The sequence below is a fragment of the Schistocerca gregaria genome, unplaced genomic scaffold (genome assembly GCF_023897955.1).
Source record: "Schistocerca gregaria isolate iqSchGreg1 unplaced genomic scaffold, iqSchGreg1.2 ptg000818l, whole genome shotgun sequence".
NCBI classification, from domain to species: Eukaryota; Metazoa; Arthropoda; class Insecta; order Orthoptera; family Acrididae; genus Schistocerca; species Schistocerca gregaria.
The window spans coordinates 127,337-153,216 of NW_026062185.1; the positions used below are offsets into that span (position 1 = coordinate 127,337).

Here is a 25,880-nt window from a genome sequence, read left to right on the forward strand (position 1 = left end):
CCAAGTAGTAGACACGGTTTCTGTGTAGGCGGAAGCAATAATCTTCATCCTTTCGATTGATGAGGTACTTTATGTTTTGGCCGACGCTTCGCGATATGGGTCGTTTTACAAAAAGTTTGGGTTAAAAATTTTTTCCAAGATCAGGTTCAGAGACAAGCGGAGCCGATGGCGCAGCTGAGACGGTACTAAAGCATTATCTTTTCGAAGAAGATTCGTGTTTCTTCCTCAGTTAGAGGTCTCATTTTCTATTGTTGAATGGGAATAGAGGCATGCAACTTTAAGGCGGAGCGGTGCGGAGGGAGATAAATTGGAGCAGACCGAAGAGGCAATGAACCCTTAAGTCGGCAATTTCCTAACTGTGTATATCTCTCTGCTCGCGCATATACGAAAAAAAAAGCATCAATTTTTTTTTTGGTCTCTTCGACCCGGCGACTGCTGTGCTTTATGGTTCTCTGTCTTTGGCGAATTTCGGGTTGTACCTCTTCATTGACATTACGCGTTTTGTTTCGAGAACTTATTTTGTTTTTTTATTTAGGCCATCTGGACAATGGGGGTGCCGACGTCCTCGGTTACTACTGGAGCGCTGCTTTGGGAAAATCCGCTATGAATTTCGGCCAGGCGAGACAGATCTGTCTTCGCGCGATGGATGATCTTGGCTTTTCTGATACAGGTGTTTTGAAGAGGGTAAATTCTTGAAGCCTCGCGTTCGATATTCTTGCCGATAACGTCATAGCACAGCTTCTCAAACAGCTGCTTCAGATTGCAGCCGCTAGCCTCACGCACTATGATTTCCCTGATCTTGTGTCGAATAGTCTTGACGTGGCTGGACTTAGCGTAGCACGTCTTCTTGACTTGGCCCGGGCGACGTTTCGTGAACGTGAGTGCGAAGAGACGCACGATGTTACCATCGGTTGTCTTGACTTCGACGGATGCCTCTATGAGGGTTTGCCACTTACGAACGAGGGATTTGACACGGTCGGTTGTGAGCGTCATACCGTAGAAGTTTGTCAGGCAAGTATCATTGACGACTTTGTCGGTGATGAGTTTGATGATTCGGAAGCCTTGATCTTCGCTATGATCTTTATTGAGATCGGCAAGCGAAACAGAATAGACTCGGTTCAAGAGCATGTCGCTGGCAAGCTTCCCGCCGACACTCTTATTGACGAACGTGCGGCCAATGATGCCGGGGGGAGCACCGGAGGTTCCACCAGCAAAAAGGGATGGCGCTCGGATGTAGTACCATTCCTTTTTGGACATGATGTCGAACGCTCTCTTGGACTTGGCGGTTTTTTTTGGTTTCTTTTTGTTTTTTCCTATAGCCATGTTGCCGCGGTTTACTACGTGTTTGCTAGGTGGAAGAGAGAGATTGTGGTTAGATCTTTAAAAAAAAAAATCGAAGGCGATGAGAAGCCTCGTTCGACTCCGCAGTTTCCTGAAAGGTGCGCATGAGGTCACGTTCTGGGAATCGCCATTTTTCGCGGTTTGGTCCCACAGGGCAAATTACGGGGCTTTTAAAGAGTTCGATTACCCCTTTCGGCACCAAGGCGTTTGATGTGCTTTAACACCCACCCGAAAGACACAATCTATGGTCATGCTCTTTCCGACCGCTGGGCGCTCGAGTTAAATACTAGGAAATTTCGAAGTACGTACGTGCTCTGAAGAGAGTGCTTGACAATGGCGATGGGAGATTTCTTTTTTTTTTTTCTTTTTTTAATCCGAAAAAAAAAAAAAAATCATGACAGGGCACTCTGTGTAGTTCTCTTCATGTTTGCTAGGCATTCCGTTCGCGTATGTACATCCCACCTCTAGCGCCGTTTTGATATCGCCCGCGTATTGGAGAGATCGTTCGCCGCAGAGTATAATAACGCGTATACTTTAGTCTATTATTTCTTTAGGTAGCGGAGGCCGACGTGGTTTGTACCGCAGTTTGCACACCAGTGCAAGCCTTCAAAATGCCAAGCGTGTTCTTGTGGTCGCTGAACACAGCCACCTGAAGCTTGCTTCTAACACTCACAAGGCGGTCAAGGTGGCCACGCTTCTCTCTCCTTCAGATGGCATAGATTTACTGGTGGCTGGAACTTCTTGTCGAGCTGCCTGCGAGCAAGCTCAGAAGTTGGAGGGTGTCGATCGAGTTTTAGTTCGCGACTCTCCGCTGTATCGGCATCATTTGCCCGAGCCGCTTGCCAAATTTTTAGAGGGTCATGTGAAAAAAAATCCCTACAGTCACGTTCTTGCGGCTTCTTCGAATTTCAGCAAGAACTTCGTTCCCCGCCTTGGTGCTCTTTTGGATGTTCAGCCTGTCAGTGAGGTGATGAGTGTCTTGAGCCACGACACCTTCCTTCGTCCTATCTACGCTGGCAACGTTTTGGTCACTGTTCAAGCTCACGATGCGGTAAAGCTTTTTACAGTTCGTCCGACTTCGTTCGAGGATTGTGGAACGAGCGAGTCTGGCTGCCCTATCGAGGAGCTGGTAGACGATTACGGCGCGGAAGAGTGCAGTTACAGCGGCTGGGAGTCAGTTGAGACTCTCTCTACCGAACGTGCAGATCTCTCTTCGGCAAAAATCGTCGTATCGGGCGGCCGCGGACTTGTCGGAAAAGATCAGTTTAAGCTCATCTATGACCTAGCTGACGTGTTTGGAAACAAAGCGGCAGTGGGGGCCTCGCGAGCTGCGGTCGATTCCGGATTTGTGCCGAATGATCTCCAAGTGGGTCAGACGGGTAAGATCGTAGCTCCTGATTTGTACATCGCCGTCGGAATATCAGGTGCCATTCAGCATCTGGCAGGCATGAAGGGAAGCAAGGTTATTGTAGCGATCAACAGCGATGAGGAGGCGCCCATTTTCCAGGTCAGCGACTATGCGCTTGTGGGCGACCTGTTTGAAATCGTTCCGAAACTCATTGAGGCTCTCAAGGGGAACATAAGTCCCTGAAATGGAGGTTTCTCTGTTGGAGGATGAAGCTGTAAAAAAATCGACGCACTGACAGGTTTTTGGTTGCGTTTCTTTTTTTTTCATTTGAGGCAGTACAGCTCGAATGGTGATACGAAGGCGCAGTTTGAAGACTACACGTTCATCTTTTATGAAAGGAAGAGGGCGTTGGAGTATTCGGTGACATGAAAATTTTTTATCGCGAATAAGTTATGTTTTTAGTGAGGTACAGAATTTTATCTGATGCGTTATTTATGTTTTCGAACGTTTGCGATAATTTCGCAGTTGTTTTTAGCACGTCAATCGAGTTGTCGATCATCAGTGTGTTTTGTTCGAGTCTTTGGGATGCATTTTCTAGGTTTTTGACGTCGGCCAGTTTGGGCATGACTTGCCGAATGCGCTGATTGAGCAGGTTGAGGTTATTTTGTACAATTCCGCCGCTCAGCTTGCGAAAGTATTCGGACAGCTTTTGGTTTGCTGCGGGGTGCAGCGTACAGTAAGGGGGGTCAGGTGATTCTCAGAGGGGTGCACGGGTGGATGCAGGAGAGGACCTACCTCGGACGACTTGGTACATGGTGTCCGCATCGATGATTCGCGTTGAAGCAAGTTTTAGCGGGCGGGTTTTGAAGGGCGTTTGGTGGTCGCGGCAGCGTTTTGCCTCGCTAGGTTTTTGGTGTTCGGCCGCGTTGCTGTGGATGTCGGGTGAGAGGTGGTGCGCATCGGATGGGGAATCTGTCATTGAGAGAAGCGATGGGGAAAACTTTTTGACACATATTGTTAAAAGTACAAAAAGAGCGTTTTTTCGCATTCTCGTCCGGATGGCTTCTGTTGGGGAGGATGCGTACTGTCACATCTACGCGCAATCCTTAGGTGTTGATTACGATCCCCTAACGGAGCTGGTTTTTTTCGACAATGTGGATAGTCACCGAGAGATTTTAATTTTCAGGCGTAGTGGGACGTCGATGCGTCGTTACTTAATCGGAGGCAAGAAGTCCATCGTCTGTAGCGTATCGTACGAATTTGCCGGACGCAAGCGAGATGCGAGCGCCTCTCACTTTTTTTTTTTGTTTGTTTGTTGTACCCTAGACTTGCTAGAACGGACGACTTGAATGCGGCGGTCTTGTCCCCAGACGGCTCGGTGTTGTGTTTGCAACATGAGTCCTGCGGTTTAGAGCTTCTGGATTTACCTCGTAGTTGCGATGCGTCGCACCTAGAGTTCCACGCAATGGTGAGCCGCGATGTGTCGTGTGCGGACGATGAGGCGCTGGGCGTGGCTTGGGTCGCCTCGAACATGCTTGTTGCCGCGTTTAGTGGAGGATTTGGACTCTACGAAGTGGAGTGCAGCCGCGAGGGCGCGAAGGTGTCACTAGTTCGACACGTGCAGATGCCAATCTGTCATTTTTGCTGCGCGGTGGACGCGCGTACGATTCTTTTTGTGTCTGGTTCCCAAGACCACGACGCCCTCCAGTTGTGGATGTTTGATGAGCAGAGTTGCGCGTTTGAGACGGTCGTCCTGGACGCGTGCGCCTCGGTTCAATTCGAGCCCAACAACGTCTACCTGAGAACCGTCTATGGCGTGCCTTACTGCATTGTCGTGGATCCCCACAACGGAAAAATGTACCTGTACAGACTCTGTCGAGAGAGTCGTTGCGAATACTGCTCGATAGACTTGCTCTTCAAAGGACCCGTATGTTTGAGCTTCATAGACCACCTCATCATCGTCCACAGCATGACGGCAATGCTGAGTTTCATATTCGATGTTCGCATTGGACAAGTTTTGGAAAACGTGATTGAGTTCCCGGTGACAGCTCCCTTTCCCGTCGCACTTCGCCGCCCGGATCTCGGCGCGGAAGCGCCCCACTCGTCGGACACTCAACAAGAAAATGAGCTCGGGTGCAACGACGCCTACTTGGACTGCGCGTTTCGGCCTCCAGACCTCCTTTTCAACGAATCACTCGGAGAAATATACGTCCTAAAACTGGACCTTCGCACCATCTCTGCCTCCATCTCTCACCCGCTCAAGCGCGCTCACTTCCTAGTCAACAGAAAGGACAGACACCTCTTCTTTCAGTTCATGAGCCAGTGCCTGGACTCTCGTTACCTGGAGCTAGACGACGTCACCTTGTTCTTTAATTACCTCGTGTCCAGGATGGCCGAGCGTTTCGCGAAACCCGCCGAAATTTCGCCGAATTCTCCGCAACTTCCATTCGACAACTCGATACTGCCCTCGGACGAAGGCACCCTCTACGCCGAGCGGTACTGGACGGACTACGTCGACGCGGACGGCCCGCCTCTCTACGTCGAGAGGCGAGTCGGCGACGCCGTTCAGATAGAGAGGGAGCGATTTTTCGATGGCGAATGCGATTTTGAGTCGTTTGAAGATTACATTTGTCAAGAGGAGCTTTACGCTTGCGTTTTTCTCCCTGCTTCTAGGTCCTCCGCCGTGTCTCCGGGGTTTTTGACGTCTGTGCTCTGCGTCTACATCTCCTCGCTGAATGGCTACAAGCTGGTCGCGAGTCCCCGCCTGATCGGTCTCCTCATTGACTTGCTTGTGTGCCACCGAAAGTTTAGCCAGCTGCATCAGCTCGTCCAGTACCGATCGATTCCGGACGTGCTCTACGTTGCCCTCCACCTTCTGCACGCCGAGTGTGTCTATCCCCCCGCGCGCCAGGTTGCCGTTGGCATGCTCATGCGCCTCAACCAGCTCAGCTTTGTGTTCGAAGTTTTGCTCAAAAAAAATAAAATTCTTCGTGCCCTCGAACTCGTCACGGACGCCGCGTCGGACGACCGTCCGACGCAATCTGCGGAAATCGGCGGACGTCTGTCGACCCTGCTCGAGAGGGCGAGGGCCGCGAACGACCAATTCGCCCTCCGCGTCATCTGGGACGTCATCGAGAACGGCTCCCTCACGTAAAGAAGAAAAAAAGAAAAAAAAAAAAATGCTTTTTTTTTTTGTTTCATCAGCTAGTTTTTGCACATTCTTTCGGCCTTTCGGTTCTAAGCAGTAGCTCATCATTTGCAAACCCTTCGCGACTATTCGACCCGTTGACCGTCCAAAACCATGGTGAACTTTTCCGTACAGCAGGTACGCGCTCGCTTTCCGGGCCTGGATCGGATCGAACGCGCGCCCTTGATCCCAGGGGGGGGGAGGTGGGCGGTCCGTTGATGCTGATGCGTTTTTTTTTACCCAGATCCGGAAAATTATGGATGTTCCGACGAACATTCGAAACATGTGTGTCATCGCTCAGTACGTCTCGCGCCCAGAGGGCCAATAGAGCCGCGCGCCCGGACTCGAGGAGTGACGTTTTTTTTTTTTTTTTTTTTTTTTTTTGTCAGCGTCGATCACGGCAAGTCGACCCTGACGGACTCGCTGATCAGCGCCGCCGGGATCATTGCGCAGGAGAAGTCCGGAGAGGCGAGGTTCATGGACACCAGGCAGGACGAGCAGGAGAGAACGATCACGATCAAGTCGACCGGAATCTCCTTGTATTACGAGCTTCCTAGCGAAAAGGTGCCGAAAGGTTGCGGATCGAACGCGTTTTTGATCAATTTGATCGACTCTCCAGGGCACGTCGACTTTTCCAGCGAAGTGACGGCCGCCCTGCGGATCACCGACGGCGCGCTGGTCGTGGTGGACTGCGTTGAGTCCGTGTGCGTGCAGACGGAGACCGTGCTGCGCCAGGCGCTGGGAGAGAGAGTCCGACCGGTGCTCATGGTGAACAAGCTCGACCGAGCGTTCTTGGAGCTGCAGTTGGACCCGGAAGAGGCGTTCATGGCCTTTTCTAAGACCATCGAGTCCGTGAACGTGATCATCTCGACGTACCCGGACGACAAGCTCGGGAACGTCCAGGTGAACCCGGTCGACGGTACCGTCGCCTTCGGATCGGGACTGCACGGTTGGGGCTTCACGCTGACTCGGTTCGCGGAAATGTATTCTAAGAAGTTTAACATCGAAAAGGAAATCCTCATCAAGAGGCTTTGGGGCGATAACTACTTCGATCCCTCCACCAAAAAATTCACGCACAAAAACGTCTCTTCCGACGGAAAACCGCTGCGCCGCTGCTTCGTGCAGTTCGTGCTCGAGCCCATCGTCCAGCTGTTCCACTGCGTCATGAACGGAGAGAAGGCGAAGTACGAAAAAATGATGAAGGCGCTCAACATAGTCATCACGGGCGAGGAGGCCGACCAGAGCTCCAAGGCCCTCTTGAAGACCATCATGAGAAAGTGGCTCCCGGCGTCCGACGCGCTGCTGGAAATGTTGGTGCTCCACCTCCCCTCCCCGGTCGAAGCGCAGAGGTACCGAGTCGAAACGCTCTACGACGGACCCATGGACGACGAGGCCGCGATCGCCATCAGGGACTGCAACCCCAACGGCCCGCTCATGTTGTTCGTCTCCAAAATGGTGCCCACGTCCGACAAGGGCCGCTTTTATGCGTTCGGCCGGATTTTTTCTGGAACTATCCGCTCCGGACAAAAAGTCCGCATTTTGGGACCCAACTACGTCCCCAATAAGAAAGAGGACCTGTTCATAAAGAGCGTGCAGCGCACCGTCCTCATGATGGGCAGGTACATCGAGCCGGTCGAGGACGCGCCTTGCGGCAACACCATCGGACTCGTCGGCGTCGACCAATTCATCCTCAAAACCGGCACCCTCACCACCTCCGAGACCGCCTGCGGTATCAAGTCACACACGCGAGACAGATCCCCCGTCGTCCGCGTCGCCGTCGAGCCCAAGAACCCCGCCGACCTGCCCAAGCTCGTGGACGGCCTCAAGCGCCTCTCCAAGTCCGACCCGCTCGTCCAATGCACCAACGAGGAATCCGGCGAGCACATCATCGCCGGCGCGGGCGAACTGCACCTCGAAATCTGCCTCAAGGACCTCTCCGAGCAATACTGCGGCATCGAACTCAACATATCCACCCCCGTCGTCTCCTTCCGCGAAACCGTCACCAAACTCTCCAGCGAGGTCGTCCTCTCTAAGTCGCCCAACAAGCACAACCGACTCCAAATGACCGCCGAACCCATCGACATGGAACTCGCCAACGACATCGAGTCCGGCAAGTCAACCCCCGCGACGAACCAAAGGCTCGCGGCAGGTACATCAGCGAAACCTACAACTGGGACATCAACGACGCTCGCAGCATCTGGTGCTTCGGACCCGAATCCACCGGCGCCAACCTGCTCATCGACACCACCAAAGGCATCCAGTACCTCAACGAAATCAAAGACTCCTGCGCCACCGCCTTCCAATGGGCCACCAAATCCGGCCCTCTCTGCGAAGAAAACGTCCGCGGCGTCCGATTCAACCTCGTCGACGTCGTCCTTCACGCCGACGCCATCCACCGCGGCGGCGGCCAAATCATCCCCACCGCTCGCAGGTGCTACTACGGCTGCATCCTGACCGCCTCCCCCGCCATCCTCGAACCCGTCTACAACGTCGAAATCCAATGCCCCGAATCCGCCATCGGCGGCATCTACACCTGCCTCAACCGCAGGCGCGGACAAGTCTACCTCGAAGAACAACGACAAGGCAGCCCCCTCTACAACGTCAAAGCCTACCTCCCCGTCTGCGAGTCCTTCGGCTTCACCGCCGACCTCAGGTCCCACACCGCCGGCCAAGCCTTCCCCCAATGCGTCTTCTCTCACTGGCAACACCTCGCCGGCAACCCCCTCGAACCCGGCAACAAATCCTTCGACGTCGTCGCCGGCATCCGCAAACGCAAGGGCCTCAAAGAAGGCATCCCACCCGCCTCCAACTACATCGACAAACTCTAAAATAACATAAACCGCCCCCTCTCTTTTCCCCTCTATAACACACTTTCTTTTTTTCTTTTTTTCTTTTTTTTTTTTCTCCTTCCATCCACTCGCTCCGAAAAAAAAACTAATCAGAACGCTCGTACCCTTGCAGCATCACCTTAATCTCATTCACCTCCCTCTCTATCGCCTTCACCGACCTCTTTATTCCGGCTATCCGCTCGTCCGTCGACCTCCTGTGCTCCTCCATGTCCCTCCTCAACTCCCTAATCGTCACCACCTCCACCCGACTCCTCATCTCCGCCTCCTTCAACGCCTGCTCCACCTTTATCTCCATCTCCCTCTCCCTGTTGAAAAACGACGACACCGACGCCATCCCCCCTCTCGCAATCATCATCTTGCGTCGCTCCTCGCTCTCCGACCCCGCCCCGCAGCCCCCCAATATCTCCTCGTAGTTCTCCACCAGCACCATCATCGCGTCCACGTCCCTCTCCGACGGACTCGACATCTCCCTCCTCGTCAACTTGTCGTTCCGAAGCACGAACGGCACGAACTTCTCAATCACCCTCTCGTAAAAACACGCGTCCGACCACCAACTCGACGACAACTTGTTGAAAAAACTCAACAGCCGGTACAATATGCATGCGTTAACCTGCGGAAAACTCGGCGCCCTAAAAATTTTCTGAAGCTTCCGAATTCCAACCAACTTCTGTCTCCTCGAAAAATAATTGAACACTATCCCCCTAACCTTTTGGTAGTACACCGGCGGCACAATCGGCTCCGGCAACTCCAAAAAGTACCTCATCAGCAGCCCGGCCAACGTCTCAATCTTCAATTCGTTCAACAGAGGAATCTGACCTGTCAAACGGAAAAAAAAAAAAAAAGTTGACATAATGACGCCAACACAAGCGCAAAACCTGCAAAACCTCACCTCCCCTCCACGCACCTCCACATATCTCTGTGCGCAGTATCTCGACCTCTTTGTCCTCTGGGTCCGCCTGAACCAAAACTTCAGCGTCCATAGCTTAAAAAAGCAACGCATCAACACGGAATTCGAACCCCTCTTTCAAAAAAAAAAAGACTCAACTCAGCCGCCCCTACCTTGCGCTTCCAAACTGCAAAATATCATGTCGAGCACTGTCGGTATCTTCTGCTCCTCCATCACGGTCCGCCCCTCCTCCATCTGCATCACCTGATGCAGTGGCACCCCAAATATATTCGTGTTCGGCACCACGGACGCAACTAACAAAAGCAACCTTTTTAGCAGTCTTACTCGCGCTCAGTACGAACGACTCTCGACGTACCCTTACCCGGAGATCCTGTGCCTTGCTGTGCCATCTGTGAGTAAACAGAATTATTTGTGGACACCAAAAAACAAATCACTAACTAGCACGACAAAAAAAAACAGTCGACTACCTCTTTTTTGCCCCCGCTGGACGTCCTGTCACAGTGGCACAGACCACCCCTTCGAATCCATGCCAACTCTCCCCTCAGCCCCGCGCTTCTGCGCGCGCAAAAATACCATTTTGGCCTAAACGGCCCAGACACGTCTGAAAATTTTCGCCTATAAAAGAAGGATTTTATTCGTGTCTCTGCGAGCATGATCTAACTTCACTAAAGAAACTATTCCTGGCATTGTTTAACGATTAGATTTGGCAACGCGCTCGACCTCGTCTTTTTTCTTGATCGCGTAAGAATTCGAACTTCCCTTGCTCGCGTTTACAATTTCTTCTGCGAGACATTCCGAGATGGTCTTGACGTTCTTGAACGCTGCGCGACGAGCGCCCTGAGTAATCAAATAAATTGCTGTGTTCACGCGTCTCAGAGGCGACACGTCAACTGCCTGTCGACGAACGGTTCCCTGAGATCCAACGCGAGTAGAGTCCTCGCGCGGGCCAGAGTTGATGACGGCATTACAAAGTATCTGTATCGGATTTTGACCAGTGAGAAGATGGATGATCTCCAACGCATGTGCCATAATACGGACTGCCATAAGCTTTTTGCCCGTATTTCGTCCATGCATCATCAGAGAGTTCGTCATACGCTCGACGATCGGACATTGGGATTTTCGAAACGGCTTCTTGTTGTACCTTCCGGCCGTGTGCGGAAGATACTGCTTATACTTGCTCTTTTTGTTGACTGCAATGTAATCCTGAAAATTTATGTCAATAGCGAAAAAATTTTATCTCCAAACAAAATCCAAAACGTACCCGAAGCGATATTTCTTCATGCGTGTTCACTTCCTCGTAGGACCATTTGTTGAAGAGCCTGACCTCATTCGTAGCAGCCATCGTCTTATCGAATGCGTCAGTCAACTGATAAGTTCGCGATCCGTAAACTCTAACAATGTGTGTGATAGGCGGCAAAATCTTTATCATCTAAAAAAAAAGGGCGTGACATGTGAAAGACGTGCACCCCGCCCGATCGAGCGGCACCGAGTAGATCCGAGTGCGGCACGACGCTTCCGTATGGCGAGCCACTTCCTGTCTCCTCGTGGCGTGAGAGACACCTCGCACCCATCAGAGGATCAGGGTACATTCTGCTGTGCGCCAGGTAACGCCCGACGTCGTCGGAGGCACCTCGGCACGACATTCCGAAAGTGGTCAGGCAATGACGTACGGATCAGAGAGGAACGGACGAATAGAAACCTCGACCCAAAAGAACCTCTTTTTTTTTTTTTTTTTTTCTCTGTCTTAGAGACCAAAAGAGTATTGTGCGCTTTGGATACCTTGCGATAATGGCATATACATAGTACGCGTGCGCTCAAGTCGACCACGTCGCGTCGCGCGCTATGCTATATCGTTCGCTAACCCTTTTTCTGTATAGCCGAGTGTGTATTCAATATCCTCGACCAGAATGGGCTGAATATGTTTTGAAAAGCCTAGAACCAGATAAAGAACCTACGGATACTATTGAAAAAACATTTCAGCTTAACGGAAACAGCCTTGTTGTGTAGGTATCAAGAAATTGTTTTTTCTTCGAATTTTTTTTGACATCTGACTTTTGCGACAGGCGTTTTCGATCGCTCGACCCTCGCGTTCTTCGTATATCTGTGAACTCCTTTTACGACTTTTTGAAACTCTCAACCGCCACGCTGCAGTACTTTGCAATCGAATAAACTTTTAATTGAACCAAACCTAAATCGACAAACTCTCCGCGTCGAACGCTCACTTATTTTCTCGTCGACTGCTTTTGGCCTTATCCAGCATCCCTTCGCCCGCGCCGAGATTGATACTCAACACGCACCACGTTGCGTCTTTCTTTTCGAGGACCCTTTCAATCACCCAAATGTCCTCAACATGCACGAAATTCCTCGATCCCGAGATGAGCTGCCCGCTATTCTTGTCGACGACAGCAAGTCTCTGCTTGCCCGTGATGCGCACAGATGCCTGCAAAAAATGAGATTTGATGGGGGACGGAATTTGGACGACAACGACGTTGATGATTTTCGTCCTTATGTTTTTTGATTCCCACTGCGGAATGGCATTCGGCAACAAATAGACGCGACTATACTTTGCCTTGAGCTGGTCGAATAAGGGCACGGAAACGTAGTCTCTGATCTTCATCAATTCTAGCTTGCTGAGGTCTTGATTGAATTGCAAATAAAGCGACTTGGCAGCACGCCTAATCGCAGACCTGGTGACCTTGGGATGACCAAATAGCCTAGCCAAGCCCCTCAAATGCCATGGAACGGCAATTCTTGTCATGAACGCGTGCTTCGCCCATTCCCATATGCCAATCCAAAATCTAAGAAATCAGTGTATAATTATTCTTGTTATTTTTTTTTCCTATACGTACTTCTTCTGAATAGGATTTTCCAGCTTAGGCGGCAGCCACGGGTCTAAAATCACGTTTGTGGAGTTGAGTACATAGGCCGTTTCTCTTTGTTGCATGGAGGGCGGCGCAGATTTGCGCATCTTCTCAAGTTCACCTGGCTTTAGTCTAGAAATGGCCTTGTGCAGTTTACCTCTGGCGTAGGACCGGATCTGCAACCCCATCAGCCTCGGCTCACTGTTTGGACGTGCTTCATTGCGCGCATAGGGCTTTGCCTGCTGCCTCCACACATAGACTCTCGGGCTGGTCAGAACTGAGGCCTTGCGACACACACAGAATAGGGGTAGAGTAAGTCATTCAGACGCTCGGTTTGGAGAGGAGGTGGGTCGGCCAAATGCAAGCCGCCCACAAATCTAATGTGGCCAACGCACTAGAGCAACGCGAGGCCTTGGAAAGGTAGTCAACATAAAAATCTTGGCACTCACCACGATCTTCTTCAAACTTATTAAAAAATCTGTCGTCGTAATCCGGTACAAAAAAAACAAAAAATAAATTTGTCACTTTACGATTTTTATTATGGACCAGAGCGCTATGAGATAAATCCAGATTGATGGACATCCCTTGTGTCTATCCTCTCCGATGGATTCGGAATAAGCTCGTAGGAAGTGATCACCGGCCGAAGGCCGCCCGGCGTGAAGTCCCCGTTGAGTCCTATGTAATAAACCCTGCTTTTCTTATTGCCGTAGTTTTCTGAGATGTAGATTGTCAAGTTTCTCACGCTGTTGAATTTTGTCTGCCTGGAAAAAAAATCAGTAACTTCTTGTTTTCATATAAAAAAAAAAAAAAAAAGTCGTACCTCGTATTGTACTCGGCCTCGCCTTTGAAATCGCAGTCAACGAGTTCCCATTTTTGAACAGGCTGAATGGCCTCTACGTTGGAAAAATCAATGTCATCCCGATTTATAAACCTAAAAGCACTAGTCAAACTCTTGCTACCCTGCTCTCTATTTCCTACTCGCATCCGGCGTACATAGACAGAGTCTTAGGACTGGATCCGTCCGGACCCCCGATCAAAATAAAACTTTTCAATTTCACCTGACCAGTGAAACTAAGACGAGTGAGCGAAGATGCGACAAGTGCGCAGAGCCTTGCTAAGGACAAACGTACGGCACGTATATCAGAAGCTGCTCGTCAACGCATGACTCGAGGTACTGTTATGCACGCTTTGTTAGTTAGCCCACGAGATATGCGCACGTCCACATATACAGGGACGTTTGTATTTTCGCCGAATGCAAGAAAGCAACATCGGTGCGCCCATCCATCGAGACCGCCATGAAAAGTGTCACATTTGTCAATGTGCATTCTCACCGCCGCCTTAAATTCGTATCTACACACGAATATCGCTCCTCAACGAACAAAGCTTTTCGCTTACCTCTGTCTTGTCTTGCTTTTTTGTCGTAGGGCTTGAAAATGCGTCTAGAAGACCCCTTCTCCTTCTCGTTGTAACACACTACCGAGTCAATGTCGATGTGGCTGCACGCGCGTTTTCACAGACGTTAATGGTAAAGGATGCCATCGCGTATGATTTCTGCCTACCCTTCGCCAACGCACTTGAATAAGGAGTAAGTTTCAACTCGGTTCGCAGGACTCCCGCAGCTGGAATGGTTGTGGCCGTGACTACAGCTCATGGTATGCAGACAATATGATATACACAAAATTCTAAATAATAAAAAAACAATACGATGCACATAAAAACTCTTCAATGCTGCTAAACAACTCCAAGCAACTCTGTCAACGCCTCTCTCATAAGGTTTGTGGTGCTTCGTGATAATCTACACGTTAGTCCTACTTCTCCACTAACCGTATTCGCTCGTCTGAGCAAAGACTCGACCGCATTCGCCCCACATGCACTCGCTTAAGCGTTTGACCTCTTTGCCGAAAAGTGTATGGCCAACTGTACGACAACCAACGACTCGCTGCACTATCTGTACCAAACGCCCCTCTGATCCATCGGCCACTCTCTTCTCGACTCCTGGCGCCCACCGACCCGCGTCCGACGCCAAGAGGCCAGTCGAACTTACCTCATGCCGTACCAAAATCTACCCAGAAGACATTCTGTCGCAGTCTGAATATCTGTCTCAAAGAAAATCCAAGTACTTTCCGCTTCGCAGCGCGCTGCGAAAAAACCGATTTCTACTCGTCGGCCCCTGCGCTTCCGTCTCGTTCGAAAATTATGACTTGGTCTGGATACAAATACACGAAATACTGCTGATCGAACAGCTATTCTCTCAAAAAAACGCCATTCTCGACGAAATCGACGCATACGGCCCCCTAATTCCCCAAGGCTCCAACCTAGTCTTCACTCTCATGTTCGAAATCGAAGACAGGCAAAAACGGATCGACATGCTCTACCGCCTCAACCGTGTAGACCAAACAATCTCCCTGACACTCGGCGACGAACGCATCCCCGCCTGCTCTCTGGAAAAACAGGACGCTACCACAAAAACAGAAAAAACCAACGCCGTCCACTTTCTGAAATTCGACTTTTCTCCCGAGCAAAAAAAAAAGTTCCTGAAAATGCGAGAAGGAGACGTGATGTTTCAGATCGCCCACGAGCACTACAACCACGCAGCTACTTTGCCGCAAAACGTCCTAACCGAACTGCGCCAGGACTTCGAAGACGACAACGCCTGAAAAGGGCGCACTCCGCGGTGCGCACCGAACCAATAATTCTCGAGCCGCGCAGGTTGCGGCGCCATGGCGCGCTCACGAGCTCGCAAAACCAACGCGCGTCGAAGCGGAAAACTGCGTGTTCGAGCGCGCCGCGAGGCGAAATGTAAAAAAAAATCTACCGTTACTAGAGAGATTGTGTGTCTCATTTTTTCCTCGGTTTCGTACATCCCCCCTAGAGTTGTCTCATTCAGCCGGACCTCGTCTCCCCCCGACCAACGAAACCCCCGCTCTCGAGTTCTCAGAACCAGAACTTTCGAACTCGAAAGCCCAGTGCGGGCCTCGCATAGCACGAACCGCGAGGCTAAAAAAGCTGCTTTATACAGCAGAGTTGGCGCTTTATTACGTGTCTCTTGTTCTGTGTGGACCCTCTCTCTTTTTGGAGACTTGCTGCTAAACGCCCGCGGCGCACGGCCTCCTTCAGCTATCGATCGTCTGGCGGATCACGTAGTTCAAAACGCCACCGTGTTTGAAGTAAGTAACCTCGGTCTCCGTGTCAAACCTTAGAAGAGCAGAGAAGCTCTTGACCGTTCCGTTTTCAACCTGTCAAAGGGCCACAATGAGTCAGTACTCGCGTCAAATCACAATCGAGTTGTGACAAAAAAAAAGCTACAATCAGGCGAAAGATGGTGTTGCTGAATTCCTCATCGCGAATCAGTAAAAAGTGCCTCATCATCTGTAGAGAGAGAGAGAAGTGCGTAAAGCGCGCCGGGACTGGCGAACTCGTCACGAAACACACACATAATACGTACCGCCACGGTGACCTCGCGCCCGACTGTTATGTCCTGGCCCAGATCGATGCTAAATGTTTCGCTCCCACTCAGCCCCAAACTCTGAGCGGATTCCCCAGGCTTGAACTGGAGAGGAATGATGCCGCACAGCACCAGGTTGCTGCGATGAATGCGCTCGTAAGATTGCGCTATCACGACGCGAACGTTCAGCATCCACACCCCCTTCGCGGCCCAGTCGCGAGACGAGCCCGAGCCGTATTGCTCCCCGGCCAAGATGATCAGCGGCGTGTTGGATTGCCTGTAGAGCTCCGCGGCGTCGAAGATGTCCATTACCTTCTTAGTGGGATGGTACACAGTTTGAAATCCCGGCTTGTCGACGAACTTGTTCAGAAGACGAATGTTCGCGAACGTACCGCGCACCATCACCTGATCGTTGCCGCGACGAGACCCGTAGGTGTTCCAGTCCTCCCGCTTGACGCCTCGAGACTCCAAATATCGACCGGCCGGCGAATTCTTAGCAATTGAGCCAGCCGGAGATATGTGATCCGTCGTGATGGAGTCGCCCAAATACAACAGACAACGAGCGCCCTTGATGACGGTTTCGTAGTTCAGCTCTCTGGTCATGGAGTCGAAAAACGGCGGGTTGTGAATATAAGTAGACGACTCGTCCCACTCGTACAACACTGATTTCGGTGCCTGCAAACCGCGCCAATCGGCCGACCCCTCGGTCACGATAGAATAACAATCAATGAACATTTCTCTAAGGACGTATTTGCTGGCGTAGTGGTCGATTTCCTCGCGAGAGGGCCAAATGTCCCTCAAGTAGATTTCCTTACCATTCACCTTGCCAATGGGCTCGGTCTCCCAGTCTATAATCATGGTGCCCGACAACGCGTACGCTATGACCAGAGGAGGCGACGCGAGATAGTTCGCGGACACCATCGGATGAATGCGGCCTTCAAAGTTGCGGTTGCCCGACAAAACTGCAACCGAGATCAGGTCTCCCTCCTCAATAGCCTTGGCCACCTCTTCAACGAGAGGGCCGGAGTTCCCAATGCAAGTCGTGCAGCCATATCCGACCACGCTGAATCCCAGCTTGTCGAGGTAGGGAAGCAGACCGCTGCGGTTCAAATACAGCGTCACCACCCCCGAACCCGGAGCCAGAGACGTCTTAATGTATGGACTGACCGTCAGACCTATCTCAACCGCCTTTTTCGCAAGCAACCCGGCGCCGATCATAACGTTCGGGTTAGAGGTGTTGGTGCAAGACGTGATGGCTGCAATCACGACCGACCCATGCGTCAACCGGTATTGCTGGCCTTGATACACAAAGCTCACCGACTTCGCACGGTGTTCCTCGGAGACGTTGAAGCCCTTGAACCCAATAGGGGACCTAAGGCACTCAACGAAATCCCTCTTCGCCTCAGAAAGTGCGACGCAATCGTGCGGACGTTTCGGCCCGGAAATAGACGGAGTGATCGTACTAAGGTCAAGTTCAACGATCCTGGTGTACTCAGGATCCTGATTCCTGTCACGGTAATCACGGAACAAGTTTTGAGCTTTCAGATACTTTTCTGTGATTTCAATCAGTTCCTCGCTTCTACCAGTCAAATGCATGTATCTCAACGTGACGTGGTCAATTGGGAAGAAAGACACCGTAGAGCCCATCTCGGGAGACATGTTGGAAATCGTCGCTCTATCCGCGATGCTCAATTCCGCCACGCCCGGACCGAAAAACTCTATAAATTTGTCCACCACGCCAATTCCGCGCATTTTGTTTGTAATCGTCAAAACCAGGTCTGTCGACGTGACGCGAGAGTTTACCTTCCCGACCAGCCTGAAGCCTATGCATTCCGGGAGGATCATGGATATGGGCTGCGCCAGCATGACCGCCTCTGCTTCGATGCCGCCCACGCCCCACCCCAGGACGCCGAGGCCGTTCACCATAGGCGTGTGGGAGTCCGTACCGACGACCGTGTCCGGGTACAAAACGCCGTTTTCATTGAAGACGACCCGAGACAAGTACTCTAGATTGACCTGATGAACGATCCCGGCTCCCGGAGGAATGATCGACAGATTCTCAAACGCGTTGGCGCCCCATTTTAGGAACGAAAAACGCTCGTGATTCCGCTGTATTTCGAATTGGAGGTTTTTTTGCAGGGCGTCGGGCTCGCGGAACTTGTCGACCTGTGGCAAAACATGGCGTTAGTCGCGCTATATATAGGAGTCAGCGTACAACTCGCGCGTATGCGGGCAGTCAGAACACATCTGTCCTCACGCTATTGGTTAGGATAATATTAATAAGGGTTGCTTTGTGATCATCATTCGCGGGGTGGTCTCAGCGCGACTCGCGCGCTCGGGCATTCAGCGGGCACGCACCTGAACGGAATGGTCGATGACCAGATCGACCGGGACCTTAGGGTTGATCTTCGACGGAGAAGAACCGAGTCTCTTCACGGCATCGCGCATAGAAGCCAGGTCGACGATGGCCGGGACACCCGTAAAGTCTTGCAGTACAACGCGCGCTGGGCAAAAAACAATTTCTGTGTCTTTTTTGCTAGTGTTTTCTGCGCAAAAAATTAGCACTTTTTTTTTTTTTTGCTGGGACGGATAAAAAGTTCACAACGTACGCCAGTCCAGTATGAGCTCGACCATTTTTTTGGGGACGGCGAGGTCATCGCAGTTGCGAAGGGTGCTTTCCAGCAGTATGCGGATGCAGAAGGGCAATTTTGCTGTTTCAATGAAAGACGTCAAGCTTTAGAGGAGAGATGAGGCGCTTTTGCGTGGACGAGCACAGGGGCGAGGCGTACAGACATCAGGAGCTCAACGTCGACACAGGGGGGGAGCGTTGCATCGTACCTAGACGTTCGTCCTCTAGTGCTGATAGGGAGTAATAGCTGAGCTCTTTGTCGCCGACATTTAGAATCCTCTTCACCTTGCTGTCGAACGGGTTCACCATGTTATGGAGGAAAATGGGCTCTGAGTTTCGGAAGGCAGTTGGATGAAATGTTTTTTTTGGCAGGCAGAAACAAAAATTGAAGTGGTTTGAGCAAAAAAAAAACGGGTGCTTGGCGCCAGAAGACCGCGGTTTGGCGACGCGCGACGCGCGCGCTGGGTGGGTTAGAGAGGCGGCGGGGGGGGGGGGGGAGTGCTCGAGAGTTGGTGGTTCGATGGGCGTGCGTGTCGGCGCATCAACTCTACTAACGGCCGAAAAAACGGTTTTTTGGGAACTTTTTTTTTTTTGTAGGCGTTACGGGTGTACACAGGGGGTGTGTACGGAGGTGTCGACGACGCGCTCTTGGCGGGGGGGGGGGGGGGACGACGTCGCGCGCGCGCGGAGGCGGTGGCCTGTGCGGGTTGGCGCGGGAAGAGCGGGGTTTGTTCGGGAGGAGCGCGTCGTTGGCTCGGCGGAGGGTCCTCGAGCGAGGGGGGAGAGAGAGATTGCACAGCGGGTTTTCTGCAGAGGGTGCATACACAAATTTTGAAAAGGGCTGAGCACACACACACATATTTTGAGATCGCGTTTTGGCAAAGTTTGGTTTTGAGCGAGGATCGATGCGCGCTTGGCCTTCTCGTTTGGGGCGCGGGGTTCGAGGCGTTGGGGGAGCGAGCCGCCGCGGATACGCACGGGCGAATTCGGTTATTTTGGACCCGGGTGGACGGGGGAGCGGAGGTTGGCGCGGAGCCGGGTTGAAGGAGTTGGTGGACGAATCGCTTGAGCTGACGCCGCGCCAGTCGTTCTTGATTCGGAGGTCCATGTTTCAGGTGAGTGTCTCTCTCTTCTTTTTTTTTTTTTTTTTTTCGCCCCGATTTTTGACGGGGAGCGTTGCTTTCCGAGTGCTAACGGAGCCGGTCGGCGGACGCGCGCTTTTCAAGGCTTTGAAGATGTTATCGGAAGGAGAGACGACGTCCGTGGAGTTGGTGAGAGCGTGCATGCGTCAGATGCAGAGAACGAGGAAGATGAATGCGTACGTGAGTAAGATAAGCGAGGAGTTGGTGTTAGAGGAGGCGGAGAAGGCGGACAGGAGGAGGTCGAGGGGGGAAGCCGCGGGCGTGTTGTCTGGCATACCGTTGGCGGTTAAGGACAACTACGCGGTGAGGAACACGCATACGACTTGTTCAAGCAAAATGTTAGAAAATTTTGTCAGTCCGTACGATTCCACGGTGACAGCGAGACTGGAATCGGCGGGTGGAATCATCGTTGGAAAGACGAATATGGATGAATTTGCGATGGGGTCGATGACCAGCACGAGCTTTTTCGGTCCCACGATTAGTCCGTGGTCGTTTGCGTTTGGGGGTTATCCGGACGCGCGCGAGACAGGCGGCCGATTGGTTAGTCCGGGTGGTTCCAGCGGCGGTTCCGCGGTGGCGGTTTGCTCCGGAACGGCGTTCGCAGCAACTGGAACGGACACGGGGGGATCCGTCCGGCTTCCCTCGGCGTGGACTGGATTGGTCGGGTTCAAGCCGAGCTATGGCGCGTGTTCGAGGTTCGGGATTGTCAAATTCGCCTCCAGTCTAGACACGCCGGGCTTGTTTTCGAAGTGCGTCCAAGACGCTCGAATACTGTTTGACGTCGTATCGAGCCCGGACCCGGCGGATTCGACCTCGGTTGTGCCGTCGGAGGGCAGAAGGCCGAAGCGCAAGATAGGCATCCCAAGCGAGTTCAACATTTCCGAGCTCTCAGACGAAATCCGAGAACTTTGGACCAGCGGAATCAGACTGTTCGAAAATCAAGGGTACGACATCGTCGACGTATCCTTGCCCCACGCGCCGTACGCCCTCCCCTGCTACTACATCATTTCCCCGGCGGAGGCTTTTTCGAACCTCGCGAAGTACGACGGCGTTCGGTACGGACACAGAGCGACCAGCGGAGACACCGTGTTCGAAATGTACTCGAGGTCGAGAAGCGAAGGGTTCGGCGAAGAAGTTCAGCGCCGCATCCTCCTCGGCGCCATCGCCCTCAGCAACCGGTTCCCAGGCCTCAACTTGAACAAGGCGATGCAAATTCGAAGGCTCATCAGAGACGACTTCAAAAGCGCATTCGACAACGTGGACGCGATACTGACGCCCACCGCCGCAACGCCCGCCGTATTCATGAACGACGCCAACGAAACGGACCAAATCCACATGTACCTAACCGACGCCATGACCGTCCCGGCAAACATGGCGGGGATACCTGCCATATCCGTCCCCATGACGCTGAGCCGGTCCGGACTGCCCATGGGGCTGCAGCTCATGGCGCCCATGTTCCAGGACAGGCTCCTGTTAGAGGTCGCCGAAATCCTAGAAGAGCCGTGGCAAAGCAACCTGGAGGAAAACGTTCGGGCGCTAAAGCCAGTTTTGAGCACCTAAATAATAAATATTTTTTTTTTTTTTTTTGCAACTTCTTCCAACCAGGACCGGTTCAGATCGCTCGCTTCTTCCTTCGTCTGTAGCGTGCGGCGCGTCCGAAAACATGTCTCTGCTTGCGTATGGACCGAAGGACGTCTTCCGTCGCTCGGCGCGGAGACTGCCCTTCCCGAGGCGTCTGGGCTCTCCCTGCGCTCCAAGGCGCCGCGGCCTCTGCGGCCCAGTTCTGTCGGCGGGTGCGCCGGACACCTCCAAGAAACCAATCTTGATCACGACGCCCATATTTTACGTAAATGGAGAACCGCATATCGGGCACCTCTATTCTGTCCTCCTGGCAGACGCCCTGGCGCGCTGGCACCGCGTTTTGGGCCACCCAACCAAAATGGTCACAGGCACCGACGAGCACGGCATCAAGGTGCATATCACACACCCTCCTCAGTACTTCTTCTTCTTTTTTTTTCTCTTTTTTTTTTTTTTTAACTTTTTTGGAACCGCGCAGGTGCAACAGGCCGCCGAGGCCCAGGGACGAGACCCAATGGCCTTCTGCGACAAGATGACGACCTATTTCGTAGATCTGTGGAAGAGAGCGAACATTCAAGTCGACGAGTACGTTCGCACCACCGAGCCTCGCCACGTCGGCGCCGTTACGGAAATGTGGAAGAGGCTGACCGAGAATGGACAACTCTACAAGGGCACCTTCGAAGGGTGGTATTCCGTTTCGGACGAGTCCTTCTTGACCGATACTCAAGTCGCCGACGAGTTGAGTCCGTCTGGCACGCCCACCGGGAAAAAAATATCCCTGGAATCAGGAAATTCGGCAATCTGGGTCGCCGAGGAGAACTACAAATTCCGCTTGTCCAACTACCAAAACCGACTCATCGATTGGATCCAGAAACAGTGCCCAATTTATCCAATGTCCAAAAGCGAACAAATTCTGTCTGAACTCCAAAGAGAAAAATTCGGCGACTTGTCCGTATCTCGTCTGAGCCGAAAAGTCAAGTGGGGAATTCCGGTGCCTGGTGATTCAGAACACGTCATATACGTGTGGATCGACGCCCTGACTTCGTATCTCACTGCTTGCGGATTCCCTCATTCCTCAGAGCCGTCGCCATCCTTTTGGCCAGCCGACTACCACATTCTAGGAAAAGACATCCTGAAGTTCCACGCCATCTACTGGCCCGCACTCTTGCTCGCGACCAGCCAGCAACTGCCCCGACGACTCATAGTCCACGCCCATTGGACCAAAAATAAAAAAAAAATTGCCAAAAGTACTGGAAACGTCGTCGATCCCAACGAAATCATCTCCCGCCACGGCGTAAACGAAGTCCGATTTTTCTTGCTCAGACAAGGCGGGATCTCAGATGACGGCGACTACAACGACGACGACCTCAACAATTTGGTCTCCGCCACGCTCGTCGACTCGTTGGGAAACTTGATCACCAGATGCATCTCTTCTAGTCTCAACCCTTCTTGCCAATGGCCAACGCTAGATCACAACAACCTCACCGACCACGAACTCGGCCTCGTCCGCGAACTAAACCAACTCGTCTCAGAAGTCGACTCTCTCTACAAAACCTGCGAATTCGGTCTGGCCATTCACTCGCTATTTGTCTTTCTGGCAAAAATAAACGGCCACTTCACTCGATCCGAACCGTGGAACCTTGTCAAACAACCGTCCAGCTGTTCCGACACATCTCAAAGGCTGAACTCAATCCTATACATCTCGCTGGAATCAGTCCGCATTGTCTCTCTTCTCCTTCAACCTGTCATCCCCGGAAAAACCGACGAATTTCTTGAATATCTCGGAATTCCGGCAGACCACCGCAACCCCGTGCAATGGCGCTTCGGCTACAACTACCGCTCCCACAGCTCAAAGCCCTCGATTCCGAAGCACCCGTTCGTGATGTTCGATCACAGGCAAAAAAAGAAGGTCAAATTCGAGTTAAAGCAAAGGCGCAAAGTCGAGGCAGCAAGTCCCTGATCCTCAACCCCCCCCACCCATCCCCGTGCCAGTCGGCAGCTCCTGCACATACAGCCCCAAACGAGGGGACCCGTGTCGCTGGACGCCGAGACGGCCTCGACTCTGATCGAACAGCCTGTATAGAGAGAGAACTTTTTGATATTTTGAAAAATTTTTTTCACCACGTTTTCGCACTTCTTGTACCCGACTCTAAATGGGTTCGTTAGAAGCCCTCTCCATAAGAACGGACGCCGCACGCCAAGCGCGCCGACCCAGGGCCCTTTCCTTTTTGCGCACCACCATGCCCTCTTCGGACCCGCGCAGAACAGAGATGCCAGGCCGAGATGCCTCGACCTCGTCGCCTATCCCTGCCTATAGGATGGGCACAGCATGACGGGCGGTGCCGCGCAGCGCGTGTTCGTCCGGCGCTCGGTCCGCATCGCAAGAAATAATTCGAAAAAAAAATTGGTGCGAAAGCTTTGCAGCGATCGCACATTTTCTCACTTTCTCCGTGCCGATTTAGCATATCACTTGAATATTCTCCCCCATCTCGTCCAGCTCCAATACGTCTATAGACACAGCGTGTACAAATGTCTCTTCAATACGCGCTCTTAAAGGAGGGAACTCGCCACTTGAGCGGAGTCGATGAGGCAGTGTTCAAAAACATCGAAGCCATCAAGGATATGAGTAGGATAATCAAAACGTCCTTCGGTCCTCAGGGTACGCGATGTCAACTGGCGCGCTCGGATGGGAGCACACCACTTCGATTTTTCTGTCCGTAAAAGAGTACTAACGCGCGCCCTTCTGTCTGTATGCACAGGAATGAGCAAAATTTTGATCAACTCCCACGAAAGATTGTTCGTGACCAAGGATTCCTCAACAGTTTTGAAGGAACTAGACATCTTTCACCCCGCCGCAAAGCTGGTTGTTATGAACGCGACGCGACAGCAAGAAGAGGTATAAATGTGTTGTTGATGACAAACACACACACACCCTTAGGACCCTTTTTTTTTTGTTCTCGTTGTGTGAGCGTGTGTACGCGTTCCCTCACTACGGTAGGGCGCGCACGTCCTTTACGAACTTGACTGACGTCTTTCAGGTTGGCGATGCGACCAATCTTATGGTGTCCTTGTGCGGCGAATTGCTTGCTCACGCCGAGTCCCTCCTTCGCATCGGATTGCACATTAGTGATATCATTACAGGATACATGAACGCCGGAGCCAAATCCTTGGAATTGCTAAACAGTACGTGTGTGCAACACCCGTACTTTTTTTTCGCCGACAGCTTGCAAATTTCGTACCAACTTTTTTTTCAGCGCTCTCCGTTTCACAGATCGACGACTTGCTATCTCAGGAGCAAGTGACCAAATTCTTTCGGCCCGTTATCATGTCCAAACAATATGGATTCGAGGACACGATCGCCCCCATCGTGGCCAAAGCCTGTATTCAAATCTGTCCTAAGAACCCCGCTACATTTGACGTAGATAATGTTCGCACTGTCAAAATACTAGGCGGTGCCGTAACGGACATGCTCTCGATCAAGGGCATAGTATTCCCTCGAGACAGCGAAGGCACCATAAAACGTGTGCGAAACGCTAAGGTAGCCGTCTTTGCGAATGGCCTCGACCAAGGAAAACCGGAGACAAAAGACGTCTACTTAGTGACCTCTCCGGATCAACTGGAAGGATACCAAAAATCTGAAGAGGACAGAATGGAAAAAATAGTCAAGGAGATTGTAGATGCGGGCGTCACCGTAGTCGTGTGTCACGGAAAAGTGTCCGAACTAGCAATGCACTTCCTTGAGCGCTATCAGGTGATGGTCATCAAGCTCATGTCTAAATTCGACATCACTCGAACCTGTAAAGCAGTCGGCGCCGTACCTGTCCTCAGAATGGGCGCACCGACCCCTGACGAGCTAGGTGTATGTGATGACGTGTATGTCGAGGAAATCGCTGGCACTAAAATTGTTGTATTTTCGCAATCCAAAGAACACTGTCGAATTTCAACCATAATCCTTCGTGGTGCCACTGAAAACATACTGGACGATTTGGAGCGCGCAGTTGAAAACGCCGTATCCCTTTACAAGGTCATGACGCGCGATCCTCGTTTTGTTGCCGGCGCCGGTGCAACCGAGATGGAATTGGCCACCAAACTCAAATCCATCGGCCAATCTATCTCCGGACAAGACCAATATGCCTTCAAAAAATTCGCTGAAGCATTCGAAATCGTCCCCCGTACATTAGCAGAGAACTCCGGAAACGACTCAACCGTCGCCATATCTGATCTCTATGCTGAACACACCAACGGAAATCAATACGCCGGATTTGACATCGAAAACGGAATTCCCAAAAATGTTGTCGATCTCGGCATTTTTGACCATCTGGCCTCCAAAGAACGTGCCATATTTTTGGCAACAGACGCCACTATTTCCGTCCTAAAAGTAGACCAAATTTTGATGTGTAAACCTGCCAGCGGCCCAAAGCCACCCAAGATGAGAGGACCGGACGACCATCCTGGTATCTAGAATGGGGACCAATACTAACATAAATGTGAAACTCGCGTGACTTAATCCTCTCGGCACCACCCAGCGTGTTCAGAGGTGAAGTTGACATACATAACCTAAAAAAATAAAAACGGCCCACGTTTTGAACTAAT

At 51.8% G+C, this 25,880-nt stretch overlaps 9 protein-coding genes and 1 long non-coding RNA gene across 14 annotated transcripts; 5 read left to right on the top strand and 5 right to left on the bottom strand.

Annotated features, from left to right (window-relative positions):
• Nucleotides 1-289: 289 nt before the first annotated feature.
• On the bottom strand, nt 290-3,643 carry LOC126322557 (uncharacterized). Its single transcript, XR_007559084.1, has 3 exons — nt 3,485-3,643; nt 1,651-3,406; nt 290-1,348 (listed from the first exon to the last, which is right to left on the bottom strand). It is a non-coding gene; the product is annotated as an uncharacterized LOC126322557 (long non-coding RNA).
• A 98-nt stretch (nt 3,644-3,741) lies between these two features.
• Nucleotides 3,742-5,869, top strand: LOC126322558 (regulator of MON1-CCZ1 complex-like). 2 transcript variants are annotated; one of them, XM_049994419.1, is made up of 2 exons: nt 3,742-3,941; nt 4,016-5,869. In XM_049994419.1, exons 1-2 carry the CDS (start codon nt 3,748-3,750, stop codon nt 5,841-5,843), a joined length of 2,022 nt encoding a protein of 673 aa, XP_049850376.1. In that variant the 5' UTR covers nt 3,742-3,747; the 3' UTR covers nt 5,844-5,869. The 2 variants fall into 2 exon arrangements, with proteins under 2 accessions (XP_049850376.1, XP_049850377.1); XM_049994420.1 differs by having other exon boundaries at nt 3,742-3,927; nt 4,016-5,863.
• A 57-nt stretch (nt 5,870-5,926) lies between these two features.
• On the top strand, nt 5,927-8,727 carry LOC126322601 (elongation factor 2-like). Its single transcript, XM_049994470.1, is given in 4 exon segments — nt 5,927-6,014; nt 6,121-6,176; nt 6,266-7,989; nt 7,992-8,727. Coding segments are annotated over 4 exon segments (2,517 nt in total). The 5' UTR covers nt 5,927-5,990; the 3' UTR covers nt 8,705-8,727.
• An 83-nt stretch (nt 8,728-8,810) lies between these two features.
• Nucleotides 8,811-10,088, bottom strand: LOC126322615 (uncharacterized). The gene is made up of 4 exons (XM_049994495.1): nt 9,988-10,088; nt 9,785-9,925; nt 9,630-9,707; nt 8,811-9,541 (listed from the first exon to the last, which is right to left on the bottom strand). Exons 1-4 carry the CDS (start codon nt 10,019-10,021, stop codon nt 8,811-8,813), a joined length of 984 nt encoding a protein of 327 aa, XP_049850452.1. The 5' UTR covers nt 10,022-10,088.
• A 163-nt stretch (nt 10,089-10,251) lies between these two features.
• On the bottom strand, nt 10,252-10,996 carry LOC126322533 (uncharacterized). The gene is made up of 2 exons (XM_049994393.1): nt 10,894-10,996; nt 10,252-10,835 (listed from the first exon to the last, which is right to left on the bottom strand). Exons 1-2 carry the CDS (start codon nt 10,972-10,974, stop codon nt 10,323-10,325), a joined length of 594 nt encoding a protein of 197 aa, XP_049850350.1. The 5' UTR covers nt 10,975-10,996; the 3' UTR covers nt 10,252-10,322.
• Nucleotides 10,997-11,350: 354 nt separating this feature from the next.
• Nucleotides 11,351-14,206, bottom strand: LOC126322586 (uncharacterized). 4 transcript variants are annotated; one of them, XM_049994449.1, is made up of 8 exons: nt 14,068-14,206; nt 13,889-13,989; nt 13,624-13,667; nt 13,487-13,564; nt 13,314-13,424; nt 12,889-13,254; nt 12,482-12,777; nt 11,351-12,430 (listed from the first exon to the last, which is right to left on the bottom strand). In XM_049994449.1, the coding sequence occupies exons 6-8, from the start codon at nt 12,922-12,924 to the stop codon at nt 11,851-11,853; spliced, it is 912 nt and encodes a 303-aa protein (XP_049850406.1). In that variant the 5' UTR covers nt 12,925-13,254; nt 13,314-13,424; nt 13,487-13,564; nt 13,624-13,667; nt 13,889-13,989; nt 14,068-14,206; the 3' UTR covers nt 11,351-11,850. The 4 variants fall into 4 exon arrangements, with proteins under 4 accessions (XP_049850406.1, XP_049850409.1, XP_049850408.1 ...); XM_049994452.1 differs by having other exon boundaries at nt 11,721-12,430; nt 13,487-13,667; XM_049994451.1 differs by having other exon boundaries at nt 11,721-12,430; nt 13,624-13,989.
• Nucleotides 14,207-15,491: 1,285 nt separating this feature from the next.
• On the bottom strand, nt 15,492-19,007 carry LOC126322585 (cytoplasmic aconitate hydratase-like). Its single transcript, XM_049994447.1, has 5 exons — nt 18,777-19,007; nt 18,548-18,649; nt 18,297-18,484; nt 15,939-18,104; nt 15,492-15,729 (listed from the first exon to the last, which is right to left on the bottom strand). Exons 1-5 carry the CDS (start codon nt 18,874-18,876, stop codon nt 15,607-15,609), a joined length of 2,679 nt encoding a protein of 892 aa, XP_049850404.1. The 5' UTR covers nt 18,877-19,007; the 3' UTR covers nt 15,492-15,606.
• Nucleotides 19,008-19,373: 366 nt separating this feature from the next.
• Nucleotides 19,374-23,398, top strand: LOC126322587 (probable methionine--tRNA ligase, mitochondrial). Its single transcript, XM_049994453.1, has 3 exons — nt 19,374-19,682; nt 19,794-21,681; nt 21,766-23,398. Exons 2-3 carry the CDS (start codon nt 21,373-21,375, stop codon nt 23,245-23,247), a joined length of 1,791 nt encoding a protein of 596 aa, XP_049850410.1. The 5' UTR covers nt 19,374-19,682; nt 19,794-21,372; the 3' UTR covers nt 23,248-23,398.
• On the top strand, nt 19,803-21,269 carry LOC126322616 (glutamyl-tRNA(Gln) amidotransferase subunit A-like). The gene has a single exon (XM_049994496.1). The coding sequence runs from the start codon at nt 19,803-19,805 to the stop codon at nt 21,267-21,269; it is 1,467 nt and encodes a 488-aa protein (XP_049850453.1).
• Nucleotides 23,399-23,725: 327 nt separating the features above from the next.
• LOC126322604 (T-complex protein 1 subunit theta-like) lies at nt 23,726-25,879 on the top strand. Its single transcript, XM_049994478.1, has 4 exons — nt 23,726-23,946; nt 24,047-24,183; nt 24,326-24,470; nt 24,542-25,879. Exons 1-4 carry the CDS (start codon nt 23,817-23,819, stop codon nt 25,747-25,749), a joined length of 1,620 nt encoding a protein of 539 aa, XP_049850435.1. The 5' UTR covers nt 23,726-23,816; the 3' UTR covers nt 25,750-25,879.
• The last annotated feature ends 1 nt before the right edge of the window (nt 25,880 follows it).

Coding starts and splice junctions, on each gene's coding strand:
- LOC126322585 (XM_049994447.1), bottom strand. CDS start 18,876: ATGGTGAACCCGTTCGACAGCAAGGTGAAGAGGATTCTAAATGTCGGC. Junction 18,650..18,776: donor ACTAGAGGACGAACGTCTAG/GTACGATGCAAC, acceptor TCATTGAAACAG/CAAAATTGCCCTTCTGCATC. Junction 15,730..15,938: donor GGCGCGAGGTCACCGTGGCG/GTACGTATTATG, acceptor GCCCTTTGACAG/GTTGAAAACGGAACGGTCAA.
- LOC126322533 (XM_049994393.1), bottom strand. CDS start 10,974: ATGGCTGCTACGAATGAGGTCAGGCTCTTCAACAAATGGTCCTACGAG. Junction 10,836..10,893: donor ATGAAGAAATATCGCTTCGG/GTACGTTTTGGA, acceptor ATAAATTTTCAG/GATTACATTGCAGTCAACAA.
- LOC126322587 (XM_049994453.1), top strand. CDS start 21,373: ATGTCTCTGCTTGCGTATGGACCGAAGGACGTCTTCCGTCGCTCGGCG. Junction 21,682..21,765: donor CCGACGAGCACGGCATCAAG/GTGCATATCACA, acceptor GGAACCGCGCAG/GTGCAACAGGCCGCCGAGGC.
- LOC126322615 (XM_049994495.1), bottom strand. CDS start 10,021: ATGGCACAGCAAGGCACAGGATCTCCGGGTAAGG. Junction 9,926..9,987: donor CACAGGATCTCCGGGTAAGG/GTACGTCGAGAG, acceptor TGCTTTTGTTAG/TTGCGTCCGTGGTGCCGAAC. Junction 9,542..9,629: donor GCGCACAGAGATATGTGGAG/GTGCGTGGAGGG, acceptor TCCGTTTGACAG/GTCAGATTCCTCTGTTGAAC.
- LOC126322604 (XM_049994478.1), top strand. CDS start 23,817: ATGTCTCTTCAATACGCGCTCTTAAAGGAGGGAACTCGCCACTTGAGC. Junction 23,947..24,046: donor AACGTCCTTCGGTCCTCAGG/GTACGCGATGTC, acceptor CTGTATGCACAG/GAATGAGCAAAATTTTGATC. Junction 24,184..24,325: donor CGACGCGACAGCAAGAAGAG/GTATAAATGTGT, acceptor GACGTCTTTCAG/GTTGGCGATGCGACCAATCT.
- LOC126322616 (XM_049994496.1), top strand. CDS start 19,803: ATGTTATCGGAAGGAGAGACGACGTCCGTGGAGTTGGTGAGAGCGTGC.
- LOC126322558 (XM_049994419.1), top strand. CDS start 3,748: ATGGCTTCTGTTGGGGAGGATGCGTACTGTCACATCTACGCGCAATCC. Junction 3,942..4,015: donor TCCATCGTCTGTAGCGTATC/GTACGAATTTGC, acceptor GTTGTACCCTAG/ACTTGCTAGAACGGACGACT.
- LOC126322586 (XM_049994449.1), bottom strand. CDS start 12,924: ATGTTGACTACCTTTCCAAGGCCTCGCGTTGCTCTA. Junction 12,778..12,888: donor CAAGGCCTCGCGTTGCTCTA/GTGCGTTGGCCA, acceptor GTGTGTCGCAAG/GCCTCAGTTCTGACCAGCCC. Junction 12,431..12,481: donor GAAAATCCTATTCAGAAGAA/GTACGTATAGGA, acceptor CTGATTTCTTAG/ATTTTGGATTGGCATATGGG.